General features: G+C 51.3%; 1 protein-coding gene across 1 annotated transcript in view; it reads left to right on the top strand.

Annotated features, from left to right (window-relative positions):
• RCOR3 (REST corepressor 3) overlaps positions 1 to 21,522 on the top strand; it is a 130,562-nt gene that overhangs the window by 15,519 nt on the left and 93,521 nt on the right. The window contains exons 5-6 of the mRNA XM_075339162.1: positions 7,508 to 7,669; positions 8,046 to 8,170. Of these exons, the coding sequence (XP_075195277.1) occupies positions 7,508 to 7,669; positions 8,046 to 8,170 (287 nt within the window). The remainder of the gene's footprint in view (positions 1 to 7,507; positions 7,670 to 8,045; positions 8,171 to 21,522) is intronic.

Raw genomic sequence — 21,522 nt, 5'->3', positions numbered from 1 at the left:
TATATAAGAGCCCAGGCAGCTGTGAGAACATAAACACTTTATAATACTTACCTAACGGTCCCGCAGTTAGCCATATGGGTGTGTCCAGTGTCGGCGCCTCCTCTTTCGGCCATTTTCGTCCTCTTTCTGAAGCCTGGGTGCATGACGCGTCTACATTATACATACTCGCCGGTCCTGCGCAGGCGCACTATAATACTTTGATCTGCCCTGCTCAGGACCTGAATGCCGGCGAGTGTGGATGACGTCGGACACGTCATGCACCGCGGCTAGAGAAGAAGGAGAACAAAGATGGCCAAAAGAGGCGGTGTTGGCACCGGACAACGGAGACGCCCATATGGCCAACTGCGCGACCTTTAGGTAAGTATTATAAAGTGTTTTCTTCAGCGCTCTATTGGGAGACCCAGACGATTGGGGTATAGCTACTGCCCTCCGGAGGCCACACAAAGCACTACACTAAAAAGTGCAAGGCCCCTCCCCTTCTGGCTATACCCCCCCGTGGTATCACGGGTACTCCAGTTTTCAAGCTTTGTGCGAAGGAGGTCAGACATTCCATGCATAGCTCCACAGATTTTAGTCAGCAGTAGCTGCTGACTATTTCGGATGGAAGAAAAGAGGGCCCATATAGGGCCCCCAGCATGCTCCCTTCTCACCCGTTGATGGTGTTGTAAGGTTGAGGTACCTATTGCTGGTGCAGGGGCTGGAGCCCCACATGCTGTTTTCCTTCCACATCCCCTTGTAGGGCTCTGTGGAAGTGGGATCCTGCCGGCCTCAAAGCTCTGACGCCGGGCTCCATCCACAGACCCATAGAACCTGGTGGATGCCGAGCAGGAGTACCATCAGGGACATGGCCCTGCATCATACAGGTACTCTGTGTCCCCGGCAGGCACAGACACACTCCGGGCTGGCTGGGTGTTGTAGTGCGCCGGGGACAGTAACGCTAGAGCTAGTGTTCCTACAGTTTAACTGGGGGACTTTTTTCTGTGTGTGGGAACGCAGCGCCGACCCCCGCTGGACCGGCGGCGCTGCTGTGACTTTTAGTTCGCCGGGGACACGCCGACCGCGCTTTTACGGCGGTGGCGTTTATAAATCTAGTCCCCGGCTTTTGCGGCCTAGGACGCCGGCAGCTCCGATTCGTTCCCGCCCCCACCCTGTCAATCAGGGTAGGGGAGAGACGCTGTTTCACGGCAGCGACGAGGGCTGGAGCCTGATTTACATGCTCCAGCCCTCTCACTAGGCACAGAGGGAAGCAGGCTTCCCGCTCTTAGCCAGGAACGCCCAGGGCCCGCCCCCCCTCCTCTCTCAGGACGCCGGCAGCCATTACATGCATGTCTGGCTGGAGGAAGGACGCAAGGCTCTGGGAGACCTGGACTAGGGGGCTTTGGAGATCACACACCCGCTCTTAAGCGGGCGGTAAGCGGCTTTTCAGCTGGCCCCTCTAGTGCCTCAGTGTGTATTAGTGTACTGTGTCACTGGACATATATATATATTTCCTTATTGCTTGCACTGTGAGGTCGCTTCCTGGCTGTATACCCAGATCACTCTGAGGAGGCAGCAACATGTCATCCACAAAACGCAAGGCTGCCAAGGCTAGGGCTGTGTACACTGCGTGTGCTGCATGTGGGGCTGCTCTACCAGCAGGCTCCAAGGACCCCCATTGTGTGCAATGCTCAGACCCGGTGCTGCTTCGCCAGCCGGAGTCAGGAGAGATAGTGACCCAGGCTGAGACGCCTGTAAGTCCTGCTCCGGTGTCAGGGACAGACTTTGCAGTTTTTGCTGATAATATGTCTGTGACTATGGCAAAAATCCTTGAAACTTTGCAATCCATGCCTGGGGCTCAGTCTATGGACACGGCGAGGTCTCTGTCCTCTAATCCCCCTCAGTTGGATTTAATCCAGACTGCAAGGGGGTCCCCGGCTTCACAGGCTGAGTATTATGACTCAGATGATAGCCCCAGCCACCCTAAGCGAGCTCGCTGGGAAAGACCCTCAACGTCATCACACTGCTCAGGGTCTCAGCGCAATCAGTCTCCCTGTGATGCGTCTGATGAGAGTGATCAGGAGTCTTATCCTGGAACCCCTCTCAATCTGGATACCCCGGATGGGGACGCCATGGTAAACGATCTTATCTCAGCCATCAATAGACTGTTAGATATTTCTCCCCCAGCCCCTTCAGCAGAGGAGGCAGCTGCAGAGCAGGAGAAGTTTCGTTTCCTCTATCCCAAGCGTAAATTAAGTGCTTTCTTGGATCACTCAGACTTCAGAGAGTCAATCCAGAAACACGACGCTCATCCAGAAAGGCGTTTCTCTAAACGTTCTAAGGATACACGTTTTCCTTTCCCCCCTGATGTGGTCAAGCGCTGGACCCAGTGTCCAAAAGTTGACCCCCCGATTTCCAAACTTGCAGCTAGATCCATAGTTGCAGTGGAGGATGGCGCTTCACTTAAGGATGCCAATGACAGACAGATGGACCTCTGGTTAAAATCTGTCTATGAAGCTATCGGCGCGTCGTTTGCTCCAGCATTCGCAGCCGTATGGGCACTCCAAGCTATTTCAGCTGGTTTAGCAAAAGTGGATGCTATCTTACATCCAGCGGTGCCGCAAGTGGCGTCCCTTACCTCGCAGATGTCCGCGTTTGCGTCTTACGCTATCAATGCGGTCCTAGAATCTACCAGCCGCACCTCAATGGCGTCCGCCAATTCGGTAGTTTTGCGCAGAGCCTTGTGGTTAAAGGACTGGAAAGCAGATGCTGGTTCCAAAAAATGTTTAACCAGCCTGCCTTTATCTAGAGATAGACTGTTTGGCGAACCATTGGCTGACATCATTAAACAGTCCAAGGGTAAAGACTCTTCTTTACCCCAGCCCAGAACAAGCAAACCTCAGCAGAAAAAGTGGCAGCAGAGGTTTCAGTCCTTTCGAGGTTCGGGCAAGACACAATTCTCCTCGTCCAAAGGGACTCAGAGGACGCAAAGAAGCTCAGATTCCTGGCGGGCTCACGCGCGCCCCAAGAAAGCAAATGGAGGAACCGCTTCCAAAGCGGCTACCTCATGACTTCCAGCTCCCCCCCTCCGCATCTCCGGTCGGGGGCAGGCTCTCCCGCTTTTCCGTCATTTGGATGTCACAGGTCAAAGACCGGTGGGTGACAGACATTTTGTCTCGCGGGTACAGAATCGAGTTCAGTTCTCGTCCTCCAGCTCGGTTCTTCAGAACCTCCCCACATCCAGACCGAGCAGATGCCCTGCTGCAGGCGGTGGACTCCCTAAGAGCAGAAGGAGTAGTGGTCCCTGTACCGCCTCAGGAACAAGGGCGAGGGTTTTACTCCAATCTCTTTGTGGTTCCAAAAAAGGACGGCTCGTTCCGTCCTGTTCTGGATCTAAAGCTGCTCAACAAACATGTGCACGCCAGGCGGTTCCGGATGGAAACCCTCCGCTCTGTCGTGGCCTCAATGTCTCAAGGAGACTTCCTTGCCTCAATAGACATCAAAGATGCTTATCTCCACGTGCCAATTGCTACAGAACATCAACGTTTTCTACGTTTTGTGATGGGAAACGAACATCTTCAGTTCGTAGCTCTGCCATTCGGTCTGGCGACAGCCCCACGGGTTTTCACCAAGGTCATGGCGGCAGTGGTAGCGGTCTTGCACTCTCAGGGACACTCGGTGATCCCTTACCTAGACGATCTACTTGTCAAGGCACCCTCTCAAGAGGCATGCCAACTCAGTCTACATGCTACACTGGAGACTCTACAGACGTTCGGATGGATCATCAACTTTCCAAAGTCGAATCTGTCTCCGACACAGTCACTAACGTATCTTGGCATGGAGTTCCATACTCGAGCAGCGAGAGTGAAGCTTCCGCTGAACAAGCAGCGGTCACTACAGACAGGGGTGCAATCCCTCCTTCAGGGCCAGTCGCACCCCTTACGGCGCCTCATGCACTTCCTCGGGAAGATGGTGGCAGCCATGGAAGCAGTTCCCTTTGCGCAGTTTCATCTGCGCCCACTTCAATGGGACATTCTCCGCCAATGGGACGGGAAGTCAACGTCCCTGGACAGGAAAGTCTCTCTTTCCCAGACGGCCAAGGACTCTCTACAATGGTGGCTCCTTCCCACCTCATTGTCTCAGGGAAGATCCTTCCTGCCCCCATCCTGGGCAGTGGTCACGACAGATGCGAGTCTGTCAGGGTGGGGAGCAGTGTTTCTCCACCACAGGGCTCAGGGGACGTGGACTCCGCAGGAGTCCACCCTTCAGATCAATGTTCTGGAAATCAGAGCAGTGTATCTTGCCCTACTAGCCTTCCAGCAGTGGCTGGAAGGAAGGCAGATCCGAATTCAGTCGGACAACTCCACAGCGGTGGCATACATCAACCACCAAGGGGGGACACGCAGTCGGCAAGCCTTCCAGGAAGTCCGGCGGATTCTGATGTGGGTGGAAGCCACGGCCTCCACCATATCCGCAGTTCACATCCCCGGCGTAGAAAACTGGGAAGCAGACTTCCTCAGTCGCCAGGGCATGGACGCAGGGGAATGGTCCCTTCACCCGGACGTGTTTCAGGAAATCTGTCGCCGATGGGGAGTGCCGGACGTCGACCTAATGGCGTCCCGGCACAACAACAAGGTCCCGGCATTCATGGCGAGGTCGCGCGATCAAAGAGCTCTGGCGGCAGACGCATTGGTTCAAGATTGGTCGCAGTTCCGGCTCCCATACGTCTTTCCACCTCTGGCACTCTTGCCCAGAGTGTTACGCAAGATCAGATCCGATTGCAGCCGCGTCATACTCGTCGCCCCAGACTGGCCGAGGAGATCGTGGTATCCGGATCTGTGGCATCTCACGGTCGGTCGACCGTGGTCACTGCCAGACCGACCAGACTTACTGTCCCAAGGGCCGTTTTTCCATCAGAATTCTGCGGCCCTGAACCTGACTGTGTGGCCATTGAGTCCTGGATCCTAGCGTCTGCAGGATTATCTCAAGGAGTCGTAGCCACCATGAGACAAGCTAGGAAGTCAACGTCTGCTAAGATCTACCACAGGACGTGGAAGATTTTCTTATCTTGGTGCTCTGCACAGAGAGTATCCCCTTGGCCATTTGCATTGCCCACCTTTCTTTCCTTCCTGCAATCGGGGTTGGAAAAGGGCTTGTCGCTCAGTTCCCTTAAAGGGCAAGTCTCGGCACTGTCTGTGTTTTTTCAGAAGCGTCTAGCACGTCTTCCTAAGGTGCGCACGTTCCTACAGGGGGTCTGTCATATTGTGCCCCCGTACAAGCGGCCGTTAGATCCATGGGATCTGAACAGAGTACTTGTTGCTCTGCAAAAGCCGCCCTTCGAGCCTCTAAAGGACGTTTCATTTTCTCGCCTGTCACAGAAAGTGGCGTTTCTTGTCGCGATCACATCGCTTCGGCGAGTGTCTGAGCTGGCAGCTTTGTCATCCAAGGCTCCTTTCCTGGTGTTCCACCAGGACAAGGTAGTGCTGCGTCCCATTCCGGAGTTTCTCCCTAAGGTCGTATCCTCGTTTCATCTTAATCAGGATATATCCTTGCCTTCCTTTTACCCTCATCCGGTTCACCGGTATGAAAAGGACTTACGTTTGCTAGATCTGGTGAGAGCACTCAGAATCTACATTTCCCGAACGGCGCCCATACGCCGTTCCGATGCACTTTTTGTCCTTGTCGCTGGTCCGCGCAAGGGGTTGCAGGCTTCTAAAGCCACCCTGGCTCGATGGATCAAAGAACCAATTCTAGAGGCCTACCGCTCTGCGGGGCTTCCGGTTCCTTCAGGGCTAAAAGCCCACTCAACCAGAGCTGTGGGTGCGTCCTGGGCATTACGACACCAGGCTTCGGCTCAACAGGTGTGCCAGGCAGCAACCTGGTCCAGTCTGCACACTTTCACCAAGCATTATCAGGTGCATACCTATGCTTCGGCGGATGCCAGCTTAGGTAGAAGAGTCCTGCAGGCGGCAGTGACATCCCCGTAGGGGAGGGCTGTTTTTGCAGCTCTAACATGAGGTATTTCTTTACCCACCCAGGGACAGCTTTTGGACGTCCCAATCGTCTGGGTCGCCCAATAGAGCGCTGAAGAAGAAGGGAATTTTGTTACTTACCGTAAATTCCTTTTCTTCTAGCTCTTATTGGGAGACCCAGCACCCGCCCTGTTGTCCTTCGGGATTTTTTTGTTGTTTGCGGGTACACATGTTGTTCATGTTGAACGGTTTTTTCAGTTCTCCGATGTTTCTCGGAGTCAATTTGTTTAAACCAGTTATTGGCTTCCTCCTTCTTGCTTTGGCACTAAAACTGGAGTACCTGTGATACCACGGGGGGGTATAGCCAGAAGGGGAGGGGCCTTGCACTTTTTAGTGTAGTGCTTTGTGTGGCCTCCGGAGGGCAGTAGCTATACCCCAATCGTCTGGGTCTCCCAATAAGAGCTAGAAGAAAAGGAATTTACGGTAAGTAACAAAATTCCCTTCTTTTATGTTGTCACAGCGGCCTGGGCTCTTATATACAGCATGTTAGAATGCTGTATATAAGAGCCTGGTGGTGGTGGCCGCAGCTTAGAGGCCAAAAAAGTGGTGACAGGTTCCCTTTAAAACCAAAAAATATTTATATATTTAAATATTTATCATATTTTTCATTTTATAAGACACCCCAAATTTAAAGAAGAAAAAAAGGGGGGGGTCTGTCATACTTTAGCAGTGTCTTACTGGAGGGGGGGGGCAGGGGTGGTGGAGTGAGATCACAGGAGGCAGGGGCGGTGCTGGAGTAGGACGATGCTGCAGGCACTGCAGTTGGGGCTGTGCTGGCTGCGGTGGGGGCTGTTCTGGCTGCGGTGGGGGCTGCGTTGGCTGCAGTATTGGCTGTGCTGGCTGTGGATGCCATTCTGGCTGTGAGGAGCAGGGTGGTATGGTGGTTGCCACAAATGCTCTGTTGGCATTGCGGGCTTCAACGAAATGGCACCTGGAGTCGGCACGTGAGCAATGATAAGCCGAGATCTCATCTACGCACGTGCGACCTCCGGGCGCCATTTTCCTTAAGTCCTCTGCTGAGAGATCAGCGGGCCATAAGCGGCGCGTGCGCAGAAGACATCTTGAGCTGAGAGCTCCATCTGCGCATGCGCTGACTTCGGGCGCCATTATTTGAAGCCCACACTGCTAATAGAGCATCTCACCTGCTGCACCGTCCTGCTTCACAGCCGCAGCTGGCAAAGCCCCCACCGCAGCCGGCAAAGCCCCCACCACAGCCTGCACAGCGCCCATTCTCCACCTCCCGATAAGCATTACATTCGTATTATAAGACGCACCCCTCATTTTCCTCCCAAATTTTTGGCAGCAGAAACCTCCCCCCACTGTCATGTCTGCAGTCGGAATGACCCTTTAGCCTTTTACTATTGCTCCTATAGCTATTGGATACATTAGCTGATCTGTGCAAAATCATGTGTGCATTGGTGATATACACCGTACATGGTGTGTGTGTGTGTGTGTGTGTGTGTATTTACATGTAACATACCTGTGCTTCTTGTCTGAAGGCTCTTGGCATGCTGTTTTGGCACAAACACAATATCGAGAAGTCGCTCGCTGATTTGCCCAATTTTACTCCCTTCCCCGATGAGTGGACGATTGAAGATAAGGTCCTGTTTGAACAAGCATTCAGCTTCCATGGGAAAAGCTTCCATAGAATTCAGCAAATGGTAATATACAGCGCGTGTCCCCCGTACTGTGAGCATGTGGAGCCGCCCCGTTTACAGTCACATTTCCCATAGATATATGTGGCATAAGGAATGAACGGGTGATATAAAGCTCCTAAACCACTTTGGCAATGCTTTGTGGTACCCGATCTTCCACTCCGGGGGTGTACAACCCTTTTCTGAAACCTTTTTGGCATATTGAAAGTATATGCCATAATTGCCTGATCGTGCTCCAGAAAGTGAGACCAGCACATATGAGAATGATAGGTGTTAGCACTGGAGATGAAGGCGGTGTGTGAACGTGGCTCTACCTATTGTAAATGCCATAAACTACAATGTATTTATTGTAATAACATTAATCCACAACCTATTGCTTCAGCTTCCAGATAAGACCATCGCCAGCCTGGTGAAATACTACTACTCCTGGAAGAAAACACGTTCTCGGACCAGTTTGATGGATCGTCAAGCAAGAAAGTTAGCCAGTAAAAATAATACTGGAGAAAGGTACAGAGCTTCATGTATAATGACAACCACCCTTTAAATATTATTATTGCTTTTTCATTTGGCTTTTAATTTATTGTGCTTTGGAAAAGAGATCGTGTAACATGAATACGATCTTTCCTCATCATATCCTCTATCACACGTTGTCACGTTTCGCACATTACCTTCTTCATGACCAGGACAATTTTTATTTTCGCTGTTTAGTTTTTTCACCTTTTTTCTTCTTCCAAAAGCAGCAACAACAATTTTTTTTTTTTTTTTTTTTAAAGTGAACCTGTCATCAGAAATTTAGCTATAAACCTAAAAGTTTCCCCCTCTGCAGCTCCTGGGCTGGGATGGGAAGGAGGTGACGTCCGGTCATCTGGCCAGCGAGCGGTTGCGCAGAACGCTGGAGGAATAGGCGAAAGTGCGGTCACGAGGTTATGGGCGGCACTTGCTGATGACACACAGCGCCGCCCATAACCTCGTGCCCGCGCAAAGCGTCACTAGCGGTCACACGTGCACGCAGTGCACGGCACCGCTACAGTAGCACAGCGCATGCGCGGGACCACGGACGCCCAAAGGCGGCGTCCTGAGGTTTGAAATTCAGCGTTCGGGGGCGGCGTAAATCAGCAGGAGGACAGCAACGTACATCAGGCAGCCCGCCCCCATGGACGATTTAAGAAATTTGTATACGAAAAGGTACAAGTTTATAAAGTATTTATTTTGGAATAAAAGGGGCCACAAAAACTATAGGAAGCTTCCTAGAATGCAGCCCAGGAGCTGCAGAGGGGGGAACTTTTAGGTTTATAGCTAAATTTCTGATGACAGGTTCCCTTTAATGTCTTTATATGAGGTGCTGCAGTTTAGATCTGCACCCTTCACTTTATCATATAAATTACTGAATAATGGAAAATCCAATTGGGGTGAAAAGGTGAAGATTAAGCAAAAAAAAACCTAATATATTATATATAATATTGTAACTTTGCACCCCGCAACCTGGGGGTTCAACTCGCTTGCAGCGGGGTGAGGTAGCTTCAGCAACACATCTACAGTCTTTTTATAAAAATTCCAGCCGTTTATTAAAAACTTGTCATAAACGGCAAACATTAAACATAACAGGTCTCTCCTGGCTTAAGGCAAGAACATAGCACAACCACATACCGTGGGCTTCCAGTCCAATACAGTCTGTATTGGAGGTGTGGCGCCTGTACACACTGGCTCCTGCCAGGGAACAACACATGCTGTGGCTCCATCCAAGAACCCAGAGACACTCTGTAGACTCCTGTCTGTCTCTCCACTCCAGGAGAGCTTTGGTCCAGTAGCCACAGCACTAACCAGCCTGGCTTGCACACTACTTCCAGTCTAAACCCAGACTGAATTCTAGAGCCCTGTGTTCAGCCTCCACACAGGCTGATACACCCAGAGCTCCCTGCTCTGCTCTCACACTCTGCAGAACACACACTGAGTCTCCTAAATCAGACTGGACACACCCACAGGTGGAGGTCTGTGATTCCCAGACCTGCACAGCACACAGGCATTATTAAAGGGAACCTGGCCCATATATGCAGAAACAAGCCTTTGTGGAACTACAAGTCCCATAGCAACCTCTTCAGTTTAATATCGCAGTGACCTTCTCCAGTGCGACATATAGCGACCATTTACCACATTGGTGGTCGCTATCTCACTAATATATATATATATATATATATATATATATATATATATATATATATATATATATATATATATATATATATATCTCACACACACACACACTTCCTGAGGGGGCGGGACGTGCGGCGTCACAGCAACGTCACACGGCAGCCGTCCAATAGAAGCGGAGGGGCGGAGATGAGTGGGACGTAACATCCCGCCCACCTTCCTTCCTTCCGCATTGGCGGTGGACGCAGGTAAGGAGATGTTCGTCGCTCCTACAGTGTTACACACAGCGACGGGTTCTGCCGCAGGAACGAGGAACAACATCGCTACGTACGAGACAACGATTTTTGTTTTTTGGACGACCTCTCCAAAACCAACGATTTTTGTCTCTTTTGCGATCGTTTAAGGTCGCTCGTACGTGTTACACGCTGCGATGTCGCTAACAACGCCGGAAACACAGTGATCCCGACGATAAATTGTTAGCGATGTTGCAGCGTGTAAAGCCCCCTTAAGACTTTTTCTATGTACATAAAAGGCCTCTTTCTGTCAACTATTATTCACAGATTTGTCTATATCTGTGTTTAGGCTGGTTTCACATTTAGTTATATAGTTTGAAAAAGCCCTCGGTCCATCTAGTTCACCCTTCCTCCACCAGTTCTACATTTTGTCCCCAAGTCATTTATAACCAACATTGTTGTGTGATGAGGAAATCATCCAGCCCTGGTATAAAAGCTGTTATAGTGTCTGCCATTACTACCTCTTGTGGTCGGCATTCCACAGTCTGACTGCTCTAACTGTAAAGAACCCTTTCCTATTTAGCTGCCGGAATCGCGACACTATGTGGACACATGCGGGTTGTGTATGAAGCACATAACCGCATGATGTCGCGCTTCCACTGTAAATAAATGAACTGTACTGCATGTGTGCTCGATTCCGTTTCCGGCAAAACGACACAAATGTGAAACCGGCCTTAGTGATCATTTCTCCTTTGCCGAGATAATCCAACCACCTCACAGGTGTAGCAGATCAAGATGCTGATTATACAGCATGATTATTGCACAGGTGGGCCTTAGGCTGCTCACAATAAAAGGTCACTCTAAAATGTGCAGTTTTACAATATGGTGACATGTCTGGTGAGTATGCCGGTCGTGCAAGAACTGGGATGTTTTAAGCTTCCATTAAATTGTGTACAGTTCATAGTGTCAAGGGAGGAATTTTGGGTAAAGACTGCTAATGGTATCTTCATACAGGGAATCCAGAGACGGTGCCGTCTTAGCTGTATATCAGTGCCAATATATCAATGTATCAGACAATGAACACACAGACATGTTCTCTCCTTCAGCCAGCGTCATCAACTGACTCGTGTATTTTGAAAGAAACTTATTTATACAAAAATGCCACTTCGGCCTTGAAGCTAAACGGAGTAAGGAGTATTTCACTCCTTAATTTCTCTCAGCATGTTATGAAACACATCTTTGTTCGTTAAAACATTCTTACTGATAAGACCTTTACTCATCATTAAAAGACTTCCATCGTTTGTACATCTGTTCACTTATTCTTGGTAACACCTTCATGACTATACAGCTTTGAATTATATTATAGGTCTGTGCATTTGCTACATAGACAGACAGATAATTATGCTACTACATCTATATTTTGATTGTTTACATACACAGATATTCTTATTACGTTTAAACAAACAAGCTATAGCTCAGTGCCACCTTCACAATTGTAACATGGGGCCGTGCATTATAAGCTGCAACATGAGGTGATGGTCGTGGATGAATGGCAGAACAATGGGCCTCAGGATCTCATCCTGTATTTCTGTGCATTTAGTCACATCATTAAAATACGCCTGTGTTCATTGGCCACACCATAACCCCCACCACAGTAAGCCAATCGATTCACAATGCTGATATCAGCAAACCGCTCACCCACATGACGCCATACCTGCAGTCTGCCCTGTACAGTGAAAACCGGGATACATCCGTGAACAGGACACATCTCCAACATATCAGACGCCATCGATTATGAGCATTTACCCACTCAAGTTGGATACGACAACAGGTATAGACTACGAAGAGGAAGATGAGCAGCAGATGATGATTTCTTCGGCGCTCCATTGGGAGACCCAGACGATTGGGTGTATAGCTACTGCCTCCGGAGGCCACACAAAGCATTACACTAAAAAGTGTAAGGCCCCTCCCCTTCTGGCTATACACCCCCCGTGGGATCACGGGCTGCTCAGTTTTCAAGCTTTGTGCGAAGGAGGTCAGACATCCACGCATAGCTCCACTGTTTAGTCAGCAGTAGCTGCTGACTATATCGGATGGAAGAAAAGAGGGCCCATGCTAAAGGGCCCCCAGCATGCTCCCTTCTCACCCCACTCTTGTTGGCGGTGTTTGTTAAGGTTGAGGTACCCATTGCGGGTACGGAGGCTGGAGCCCACATGCTGTTTTCCTTCCCCATCCCCCTGAGGGCTCTGGTGAAGTGGGATCTTACCGGCCTCCAGGCTCTGAGGCCGGGCTCCATCCACAGACCCGGAGATCCTGCTGGATACGGAGCTGGGTACCGTCAGGGACAAGGCCCTGCAACATTCAGGTACTCTGTGTCCCCGTACAGACAGGCACAGACACACTCCAGCGTTGCTGGGTGTTCTAGTGCGCCGGGGACAGTAGCGCTGCGCGCTTGGGTTATACTCACTGCAGCTTAGCTGAGTGAGTTTATGTGTGGGGAACTACCGCGCCGGCCGCCCCCGGAGACTGCGGCGCGGCTGAGACTTGTGGTGCGCCGGGGACTTCGCGCCGACCGTGCTTTTACGACGGCAGCGCTTATAAATCTAGTCCCCGGCTTCTGCGGCCTAGTTACGTTTCGTTCCCGCCCCCAGCCCTGTCAGTCAGGGAAGGGGAGAGACGCTGTACAATAGTCAGCGCCGAGGGGTGGAGTCTTATTTACATACTCCAGCCCTCTCACTGGGCACAGTGGGACGCCAGTTTCCCGCTCTTTGTCTGCAGCACGCCCACGGCCCGCCCCTCTTCACAGGACGCCGGCAGCCATTCCTGCACGCAGTCTGAGCTGGAGAACGGACATAGCCCTGGGAGACCCAGACAGGGGATTCTGGCGACCACACACCCGCTGTTAAGCGGGCGGTAAGCAGCACCTAGGTGCTGACCCCACTAGTTCCACAGTGTTGTTTTGTGTACTTTTGTCTGTACCTATATATTGCACTGTACGGTCGCTTCTTGGCTTATACCCCTATATTGCTCTGAGGAGACAACAGCATGTCATCCGCAAAAAGCAAGGGTGCCAAGGCACAGGCTTTATATGCTGCCTGTACCGCATGTGGGGCTGATCTACCGGCAGGTTCCACTGACCCCCATTGTGTGCAATGTTCGGTCCCTGTGCCACTTCGTCAGCCGGAGTCTATGCTAGTAGTGGCCCAGGCAGAGACGCCTGTGAACCCTGCCCCGGTGACGGGGACAGAGTTTGCAGTTTTTGCTGATAAGATGTCTGTGACTATGACAAAAATTCTAGAAACTTTGCAGTCCAGGCCGGTCACTCAGACCATGGGCACTGTTGATTCAATGTTCCCCGGTCCCCCTCAGTTAGAACTAATCCGTGCTCCAAGGGGGTCCCAGGCATCACAGGCTGAAGGCTCTGACTCGGACGACAGTCCCAGGCAGCCTAAGCGAGCTCGCTGGGAGAGACCCTCGGCGTCATCACGCTGGTCAGGGTCTCAGCGAGAGGATTCTCTGTATGATGAGACAGAGCTAGGTGATCAGGAGTCTAATCCTGAGACCGCTCTCAACCTGGATACCCCTGATGGTGACGCCATGGTGAATGATCTTATAGCGGCCATCAATAGACTGCTGGATATTTCTCCTCCAGCGGAGGAGGCAGCAGCACAGCAGGAGAAATTCCATTTCAGGTATCCCAAGCGTAAATTGAGTACTTTTCTGGACCACTCTGACTTCAGAGAAGCAGTCCAGAAACACCATGCTTATCCAGATAAGCGTTTCTCCAAACGTCTTAAGGATACACGTTATCCCTTTCCCCCTGACGTGGTCAAACGCTGGACCCAGTGTCCAAAGGTGGACCCCCCAATCTCCAGGCTTGCGGCTAGATCCATAGTTGCAGTGGAGGATGGGGCTTCACTTAAAGATGCCAATGACAGACAGATGGACCTTTGGTTGAAATCTGTCTATGAAGCTATCGGCGCGTCGTTTGCTCCAGCATTCGCAGCCGTGTGGGCACTCCAAGCTATTTCAGCTGGTCTGGCGCAGGTGGACTCTGTCATACGTCCATCAGTGCCGCAAGTGGCGTCCTTGACCTCGCAAATGTCTGCGTTTGCGACTTACGCTATCAATGCGGTCTTGGACTCTACCAGCCGTACGTCAATGGCGTCCGCCAACTCTGTGGTTTTACGCAGAGCCTTATGGTTAAAGGAATGGAAAGCAGATTCTGCTTCCAAAAAATGCTTAACCAGTTTGCCATTATCTCAAGACAGACTGTTTGGTGAGCAATTGGCTGAAATCATTAAACAGTCCAAGGGTAAGGACTCTTCCTTACCCCAGCCCAGATCAAGCAAACCTCAACAGTGGAGGGGACAGTCGAGGTTTCGGTCCTTTCGAGGCTCGGGCAGGGCCCAATTCTCCTCGTCCAAAAGGACTCAGAAGGAGCAGAGGAGCTCAGATTCCTGGTGGGCTCACTCACGCCCAAAGAAAGCAGCCGGAGGAACCGCTTCCAAGCCGGCTGCCTCATGACTTTCGGCCTCCTCTCTCCGCATCCTCGGTCGGTGGCAGGCTCTCCCGCTTTTGCGACATTTGGCTGCCACAGGTCAAAGACCGGTGGGTAACAGACATTTTGTCTCACGGGTACCGGATAGAGTTCAGTTCTCGTCCTCCGCCTCGGTTCTTCAGAACTTCCCCACATCCCGACCGAGCCGATGCTCTTCTGCAGGCGGTGTGCTCTCTAAGGGCAGAAGGAGTGGTGATCCCTGTTCCTCTTCAGGAACGAGGTCAAGGTTTTTACTCCAATCTGTTTGTGGTGCCAAAAAAGGACGGCTCTTTCCGTCCTGTTCTGGACCTAAAACTGCTCAACAAGCACGTGAAAACCAGGCGGTTCCGGATGGAATCTCTCCGCTCCGTCATTGCCTCGATGTCTCAAGGAGATTTCCTAGCATCAATAGACATCAAAGATGCTTATCTCCACGTGCCGATTGCTCCAGAGCACCAGCGTTTTCTACGCTTCGTTATGGGAGACGAACACCTTCAGTTCGTAGCCCTGCCATTTGGTCTGGCGACAGCCCCACGGGTTTTCACCAAGGTCATGGCAGCAGTGGTAGCAGTCTTGCACTCTCAGGGACACTCGGTGATCCCTTACTTGGACGATCTACTTGTCAAGGCACCCTCTCAAGAGGCATGCCAACACAGCCTGAACGTTGCGCTGGAGACTCTCCAGACTTTCGGGTGGATCATCAACTTTTCAAAGTCAAATCTGTCACCGACCCAATCACTAACATATCTTGGCATGGAGTTTCATACTCTCTCAGCGATAGTGAAGCTTCCGATGGACAAGCAGCGTTCACTACAGACAGGGGTACACTCTCTCCTTCAAGGCCAGTCGCACCCCTTAAGACGCCTCATGCACTTCCTGGGGAAGATGGTGGCAGCAATGGAGGCAGTCCCGTTTGCGCAGTTTCATCTGCGCCCACTTCAATGGGACATTCTCCGCCAATGGGACGGGAAGTCGACGTCCTTAGACAGGAAAGTCTCCCTTTCCCAGACGGCCAAGGACTCTCTTCAATGGTGGCTTCTTCCCACCTCATTATCACAAGGAAGGTCCTTCCTACCCCCATCCTGGGCGGTGGTCACGACAGACGCGAGTCTGTCAGGGTGGGGAGCAGTTTTTCTCCACCACAGGGCTCAGGGTACGTGGACTCAGCAGGAGTCCACCCTTCAGATCAATGTTCTGGAAATCAGGGCAGTGTATCTTGCCCTACAAGCCTTCCAGCAGTGGCTGGAAGGAAAGCAGATCCGAATTCAGTCGGACAACTCCACAGCGGTGGCATACATCAACCACCAAGGCGGGACACGCAGTCGGCAAGCCTTCCAGGAAGTCCGGCGGATTCTGATGTGGGTGGAAGCCACGGCCTCCACCATATCCGCAGTTCACATCCCCGGCGTAGAAAACTGGGAAGCAGACTTCCTCAGTCGCCAGGGTATGGACGCAGGGGAATGGTCCCTTCACCCGGACGTGTTTCAGGAAATCTGTCGCCGCTGGGGAAGGCCGGACGTCGACCTAATGGCGTCCCGGCACAACAACAAGGTCCCAACTTTCATGACACGGTCTCGCGATCACAGAGCTCTGGCGGCAGACGCCTTAGTGCAAGATTGGTCGCAGTTCCAGCTGCCCTATGTGTTTCCCCCTCTGGCACTCTTGCCCAGAGTGCTACGCAAGATCAGGTCCGATTGCCGCCGCGTCTTACTCGTCGCCCCAGACTGGCCGAGGAGGTCGTGGTATCCGGATCTGTGGCATCTCACGGTCGGCCAACCGTGGGCGCTACCAGACCGGCCAGACTTACTGTCACAAGGGCCGTTTTTCCATCTGAATTCTACGGCCCTGAACCTGACTGTGTGGCCATTGAGTCCTGGATACTAGCATCTTCAGGATTATCTCAAGGGGTCGTGGCCACCATGAGACAGGCTAGGAAGCCCACGTCTGCTAAGATCTACCACAGAACGTGGAAGATTTTCTTATCCTGGTGCTCGGCACAGGGAGTGTCCCCCTGGCCATTTGCATTGCCTACTTTTCTTTCCTTCCTGCAATCTGGTTTGGAAAAAGGCTTATCGCTCGGCTCCCTTTAAAGGGCAAGTCTCAGCGCTATCGGTATTTTTTCAAAAGCGTCTAGCACGATTTCCTCAGGTACGCACGTTCCTGCAGGGGGTTTGTCACATCGTCCCTCCGTACAAACGGCCGTTAGATCCATGGGATCTGAACAGGGTACTAGTTGCTCTCCAGAAGCCGCCCTTCGAGCCTCTGAGGGATGTTTCACTTTCTCGACTCTCACAGAAAGTGGCCTTTCTGGTAGCGGTCACGTCTCTTCGGAGGGTATCCGAGCTGGCAGCGCTGTCATCCAAAGCTCCCTTCCTGGTTTTTCACCAGGACAAGGTAGTGCTGCGCCCGATTCAGGAGTTTCTCCCTAAGGTGGTATCCTCTTTTCATCTCAATCAGGATATCTCCTTACCTTCCTTTTGTCCTCATCCAGTTCATCGGTATGAAAAGGATTTGCATTTGTTGGATCTGGTGAGAGCACTCAGAATCTACATTTCCCGCACGGCGCCCCTGCGCCGCTCGGATGCACTCTTTGTCCTTGTCGCTGGTAAGCGCAAAGGATCGCAGGCTTCCAAATCCACCCTGGCTCGATGGATCAAGGAACCAATTCTTGAAGCCTACCGTTCTGCTGGGCTTCCGGTTCCATCAGGGCTGAAGGCCCATTCTACCAGAGCCGTGGGTGCGTCCTGGGCATTACGACACCAGGCTACGGCTCAACAGGTGTGCCAGGCAGCTACCTGGTCGAGTCTGCACACTTTCACCAAACATTATCAGGTGCATACCTACGCTTCGGCGGACGCCAGCCTAGGTAGAAGAGTCCTGCAGGCGGCGGTTGCCTCCTCGTAGGGGAGGGCTGTTTTGCAGCTCTAACTTGAGGTATTAATTTACCCACCCAGGGACTGCTTTTGGACGTCCCAATCGTCTGGGTCTCCCAATGGAGCGCCGAAGAAGAAGGGAATTTTGTTACTTACCGTAAATTCCTTTTCTTCTAGCTCCAATTGGGAGACCCAGCACCCGCCCTGTTTCCTTCGGGATTTTTGGTTTTTTCGGGTACACATGTTGTTCATGTTGAACGGTTTCAGTTCTCCGATGTTACTTCGGATTGAATTTGTTTAAACCAGTTATTGGCTTTCCTCCTTCTTGCTTTAGCACTAAAACTGAGCAGCCCGTGATCCCACGGGGGGTGTATAGCCAGAAGGGGAGGGGCCTTACACTTTTTAGTGTAATGCTTTGTGTGGCCTCCGGAGGCAGTAGCTATACACCCAATCGTCTGGGTCTCCCAATTGGAGCTAGAAGAAAAGGAATTTACGGTAAGTAACAAAATTCCCTTCTTCTGACAGTTTGTGGAGAAATTCTTTGGTTTTGCACTGATTGTTGCAGCCGCTGTCCGGGGGGCCGGTCTCAGATGATCTTTGAGGTGAAGATGCTGGATGTGGATGTCCTGGGCTGGTGCAGTTACACGTGGTCTGCAGTTGTAAAGCGATTGGATATTCTCCCAAATTCTCTGAAACGCCTTTCAATTCATGATTAACAGCTCTGGTGGACATTCCTGCACTCAGCAACCAATTATACGCCCTCAAAACCTGCGACATCTGTGGCAGTGTGCTGTGTGATAAAACTGCACATTTTTAGAGTGGCCTTTTATTGTGGCCAGTCTAAGGCACACCTGTGCAATAATCATGCTGTCCAATCAGCATCTTGATATGTCGCACCTGTGAGGTGGATAGATTATCTCGGCAAAGGAGAAGTGATCGCTAAGGCTGCTTTCACACCTCTGGTTTCTGCAATGCGGCACACTCCAGCACTTTGCAGGAAAATCGCAACCGTTTTTTTTTTGCTGCCGGTTGCGTTTTTTCTGCATAGACTTTAATCAGTGCCGCATTGTGCCGCATGGCCTTGCGTTCCATCCGGTTTTTGCCGCATGCGGCAGATTTAGCCGATGCGGCGGCCGGATGGAACGTTGGCTAGCACGTTTTTTCGTGCGGCAAAAAAAACCGCATCGCGCCGCATTCGGCCGATGCGGCGCATTTTTCAATGCATGCCTATGGCGGCCGGATGCGGCGCGATGCGGCAAAAACCGCATCCGGCCGCCGCATACGGTTTTTGCCACTGCGCATGCTCAGTAGCATGCCGCAAGCGGCAAAAACCGGACGGGCCGCAAAGGAAAAACTTATGCAAAGGATGCGGTGTTTTCACCGCATCCGTTGCATAGCTTGCACAGCCGGATTGAGCCGCACAGCTCAAGCCGGATGTGTGAAAGCAGCCTAACACAGATTCAGACAAGTTTGTGAACAATATTTGAAAGAAAAAGGGGTTTTTTTGTCCATAGAAAGTCTTAAATCTTTGAGTTCAGCTCATGAAAAATGGGAGCAAAAACAAAAGTGTTTGTGTTTTTATATTTTTGTTCAGTGTATATTAATTTCTGGATTGCTTCATTGTGTGACAAGAAAATCGCAGGTGTACGCTGCTGCCACCAGGAGGCTGACACTAAGAATTACAGCCGAAGACAAAAAAGTCAGCTCCTCCTCAGCAGGCCACACAACCAAGACAGTCACAGCCTGGGAAAGCCTCCGTCAGTGCGTCATATTCGTGTCTTCACATGTGAGCCAGAGACTAGATTGCCCAGCCAGTTAAAGAACCTGTGTTCCGCTGCTCCGCACAAGCTATATGGTAACTATCCACCATGGTTCATGGTGTGCATCACGGACCATGCATTTAAGTGGTCTCTAGCGAATCTTCCCTTCGGGAGCTCTCATCTTTCTGGTGAGAAGTTGGACAAGATCATTTTGGATGGCACAAATTGAAAGGGCACCATGCTTCCACAGAAGAGACTTACTCGATCTTCACCCACCGAAAGCTTCATCAATTTGGGTCTTTTCATCAGTTCCCATCTAACTTCAAGGAGAGACCTATAATCCTTCTTCAAGACAACTCCTTCCTGGTTTCCACACAACCAGCCCATCAAGTCTTCATGGACCAAAAGCACCGTGTTCTCCTCATGACTGGGCACCCCTACCCGGAATTCCACTTTGGGTGGGCAACAGTCTTCCCTTGTTCCAGGACGAGTGGTTCCTCATGGTCAACGATGCATGGGTTAGGCTACTTTCACACATCCGGTTTGAGCACTGCGGCTCAATCCAGCTGTGCAAGCTATGCAACGGTTGCGGTGAAAACACCGCATCCTTTGCATAAGTTTTTCCTTTGCGGCCAGTCCGTTTTTTGCCGCTTGCAGCATGCTACTGAGCATGCGCAGTGGCAAAAACCGCATGCGGCGGCTGGATGCGGTTATTGCCGCATCGCGCCGCATCCGGCCGCCATAGGCATGCATTGAAAAATGCGCCGCATCGGACGAATGCGGCGCGATGCGGTTTTTTTTGGCGCACGAAAAAACGTGCCAGGCAACGTTCCATCCGGCCGCCGCATCGGCTAAATCTGCCGCATGCGGCAAAAACCGGATGGAACGCAAGGCCATGCGGCACAATGCGGCACTAATTAAAGTCTATGCAGGAAAATCGCAACCGGCAGCAAAAAAAACCGGTTGCGATTTTTCTGCAAAGTGCCGGAGTGTGCCGCATTGCAGAAACCGGAGGTGTGAAAGCAGCCTTAGAGAAATCATCTCCACTTACAAGATAGAATGCTCCACTCCGCCATTAGATTGTTTCATTTTCTAGCCCATCCTTGCTGTGGTTTTTCCAAGACATTTCGATCCTACTCTAGTCAGACATCCATGTTCCAGGTCCTACCCAGGAATGGTTTTCATCAAACCTTTGATAGTCCATACACCAGGAAAAGGTGGTTGTGTGTCCGGGGCTTTTGTTCCTTCCATAGGTGGTTTCTTCCTTCCTTTTGCAACTCTCCCTTCTAATCCTCCAAAGAGATCCTTACACTGCTTGGATCTGGTCAAGGCGATGCGTTACTACCTGAAGGTAACAGCTTTATTCAGACGTTCAGATTTCTTGTTCGTGATCACAGAAGGACCCCACCAAGGTCTCTCTTCCTTTAAGGCAACCATTGTGGCTTTGTTCTGTCATCCTAGAACAGGGGTGGGGAACCTTTTTTCAGCCGGGGGCCATTTGGAAATTCCTACCAACCTTCGGGGGCCGCACAAAATTATCAATGTGAAAATGACCCTGCTATATTTGGTCAAACAATTAATTAACTTACCCCTACTGTGGCGGCTGGAGCGGCTTCTCTTTGGTGCGGCTGTGATGTTTGATGATACTAATCATGTTTCTTCTCACAACTGCTTTTTCATTTTTGTCTGGGTCTGGAGCGCAGTCAACTCTTTGTGATAAGATTGGAAAATCATATACATCACACAAACGCTGTATATACATGACAGGAGACACTGGGGGCACATACATCACACAAGGGGCTGGAAACGTGTATACCCCCAGCCACTCTTGTGATGTATGTGCCCCCAGCTCCTCTTGTGATGTATATGCCCCCAGCCCCTCCTGTGATGTATATGCCCCCAGCCGCTCCTGTGATGTATATGCCCCAGCCCCTCCTGTGATGTATATGCCCCCAGCCCCTCCTGTGATGTATATGCCCCCAGCCCCTCCTGTGATGTATATGCCCCCAGCCCCTCCTGTGATGTATGCCCCCAGCCCCTCCTGTGATGTATATGCCCCCAGCCCCTCCTGTGATGTATATGCCCCCAGCCCCTCCTGTGATGTATATGCCCCCAGCCCCTCCTGTGATGTATATGCCCCCAGCCCCTCCTGTGATGTATATGCCCCCAGCCCCTCCTGTGATGTATATGCCCCCAGCCCCTCCTGTGATGTATATGCCCCCAGCCCCTCCTGTGATGTATATGCCCCCAGCCCCTCCTGTGATGTATATGCCCCCAGCCCCTCCTGTGATGTATATGCCCCCAG

The sequence above is a fragment of the Anomaloglossus baeobatrachus genome, chromosome 3 (genome assembly GCF_048569485.1).
Source record: "Anomaloglossus baeobatrachus isolate aAnoBae1 chromosome 3, aAnoBae1.hap1, whole genome shotgun sequence".
NCBI classification, from domain to species: Eukaryota; Metazoa; Chordata; class Amphibia; order Anura; family Aromobatidae; genus Anomaloglossus; species Anomaloglossus baeobatrachus.
The sequence above is the reverse complement of the archived record's forward strand: the minus strand, read 5'-3'. Positions and strand labels throughout refer to the sequence as shown.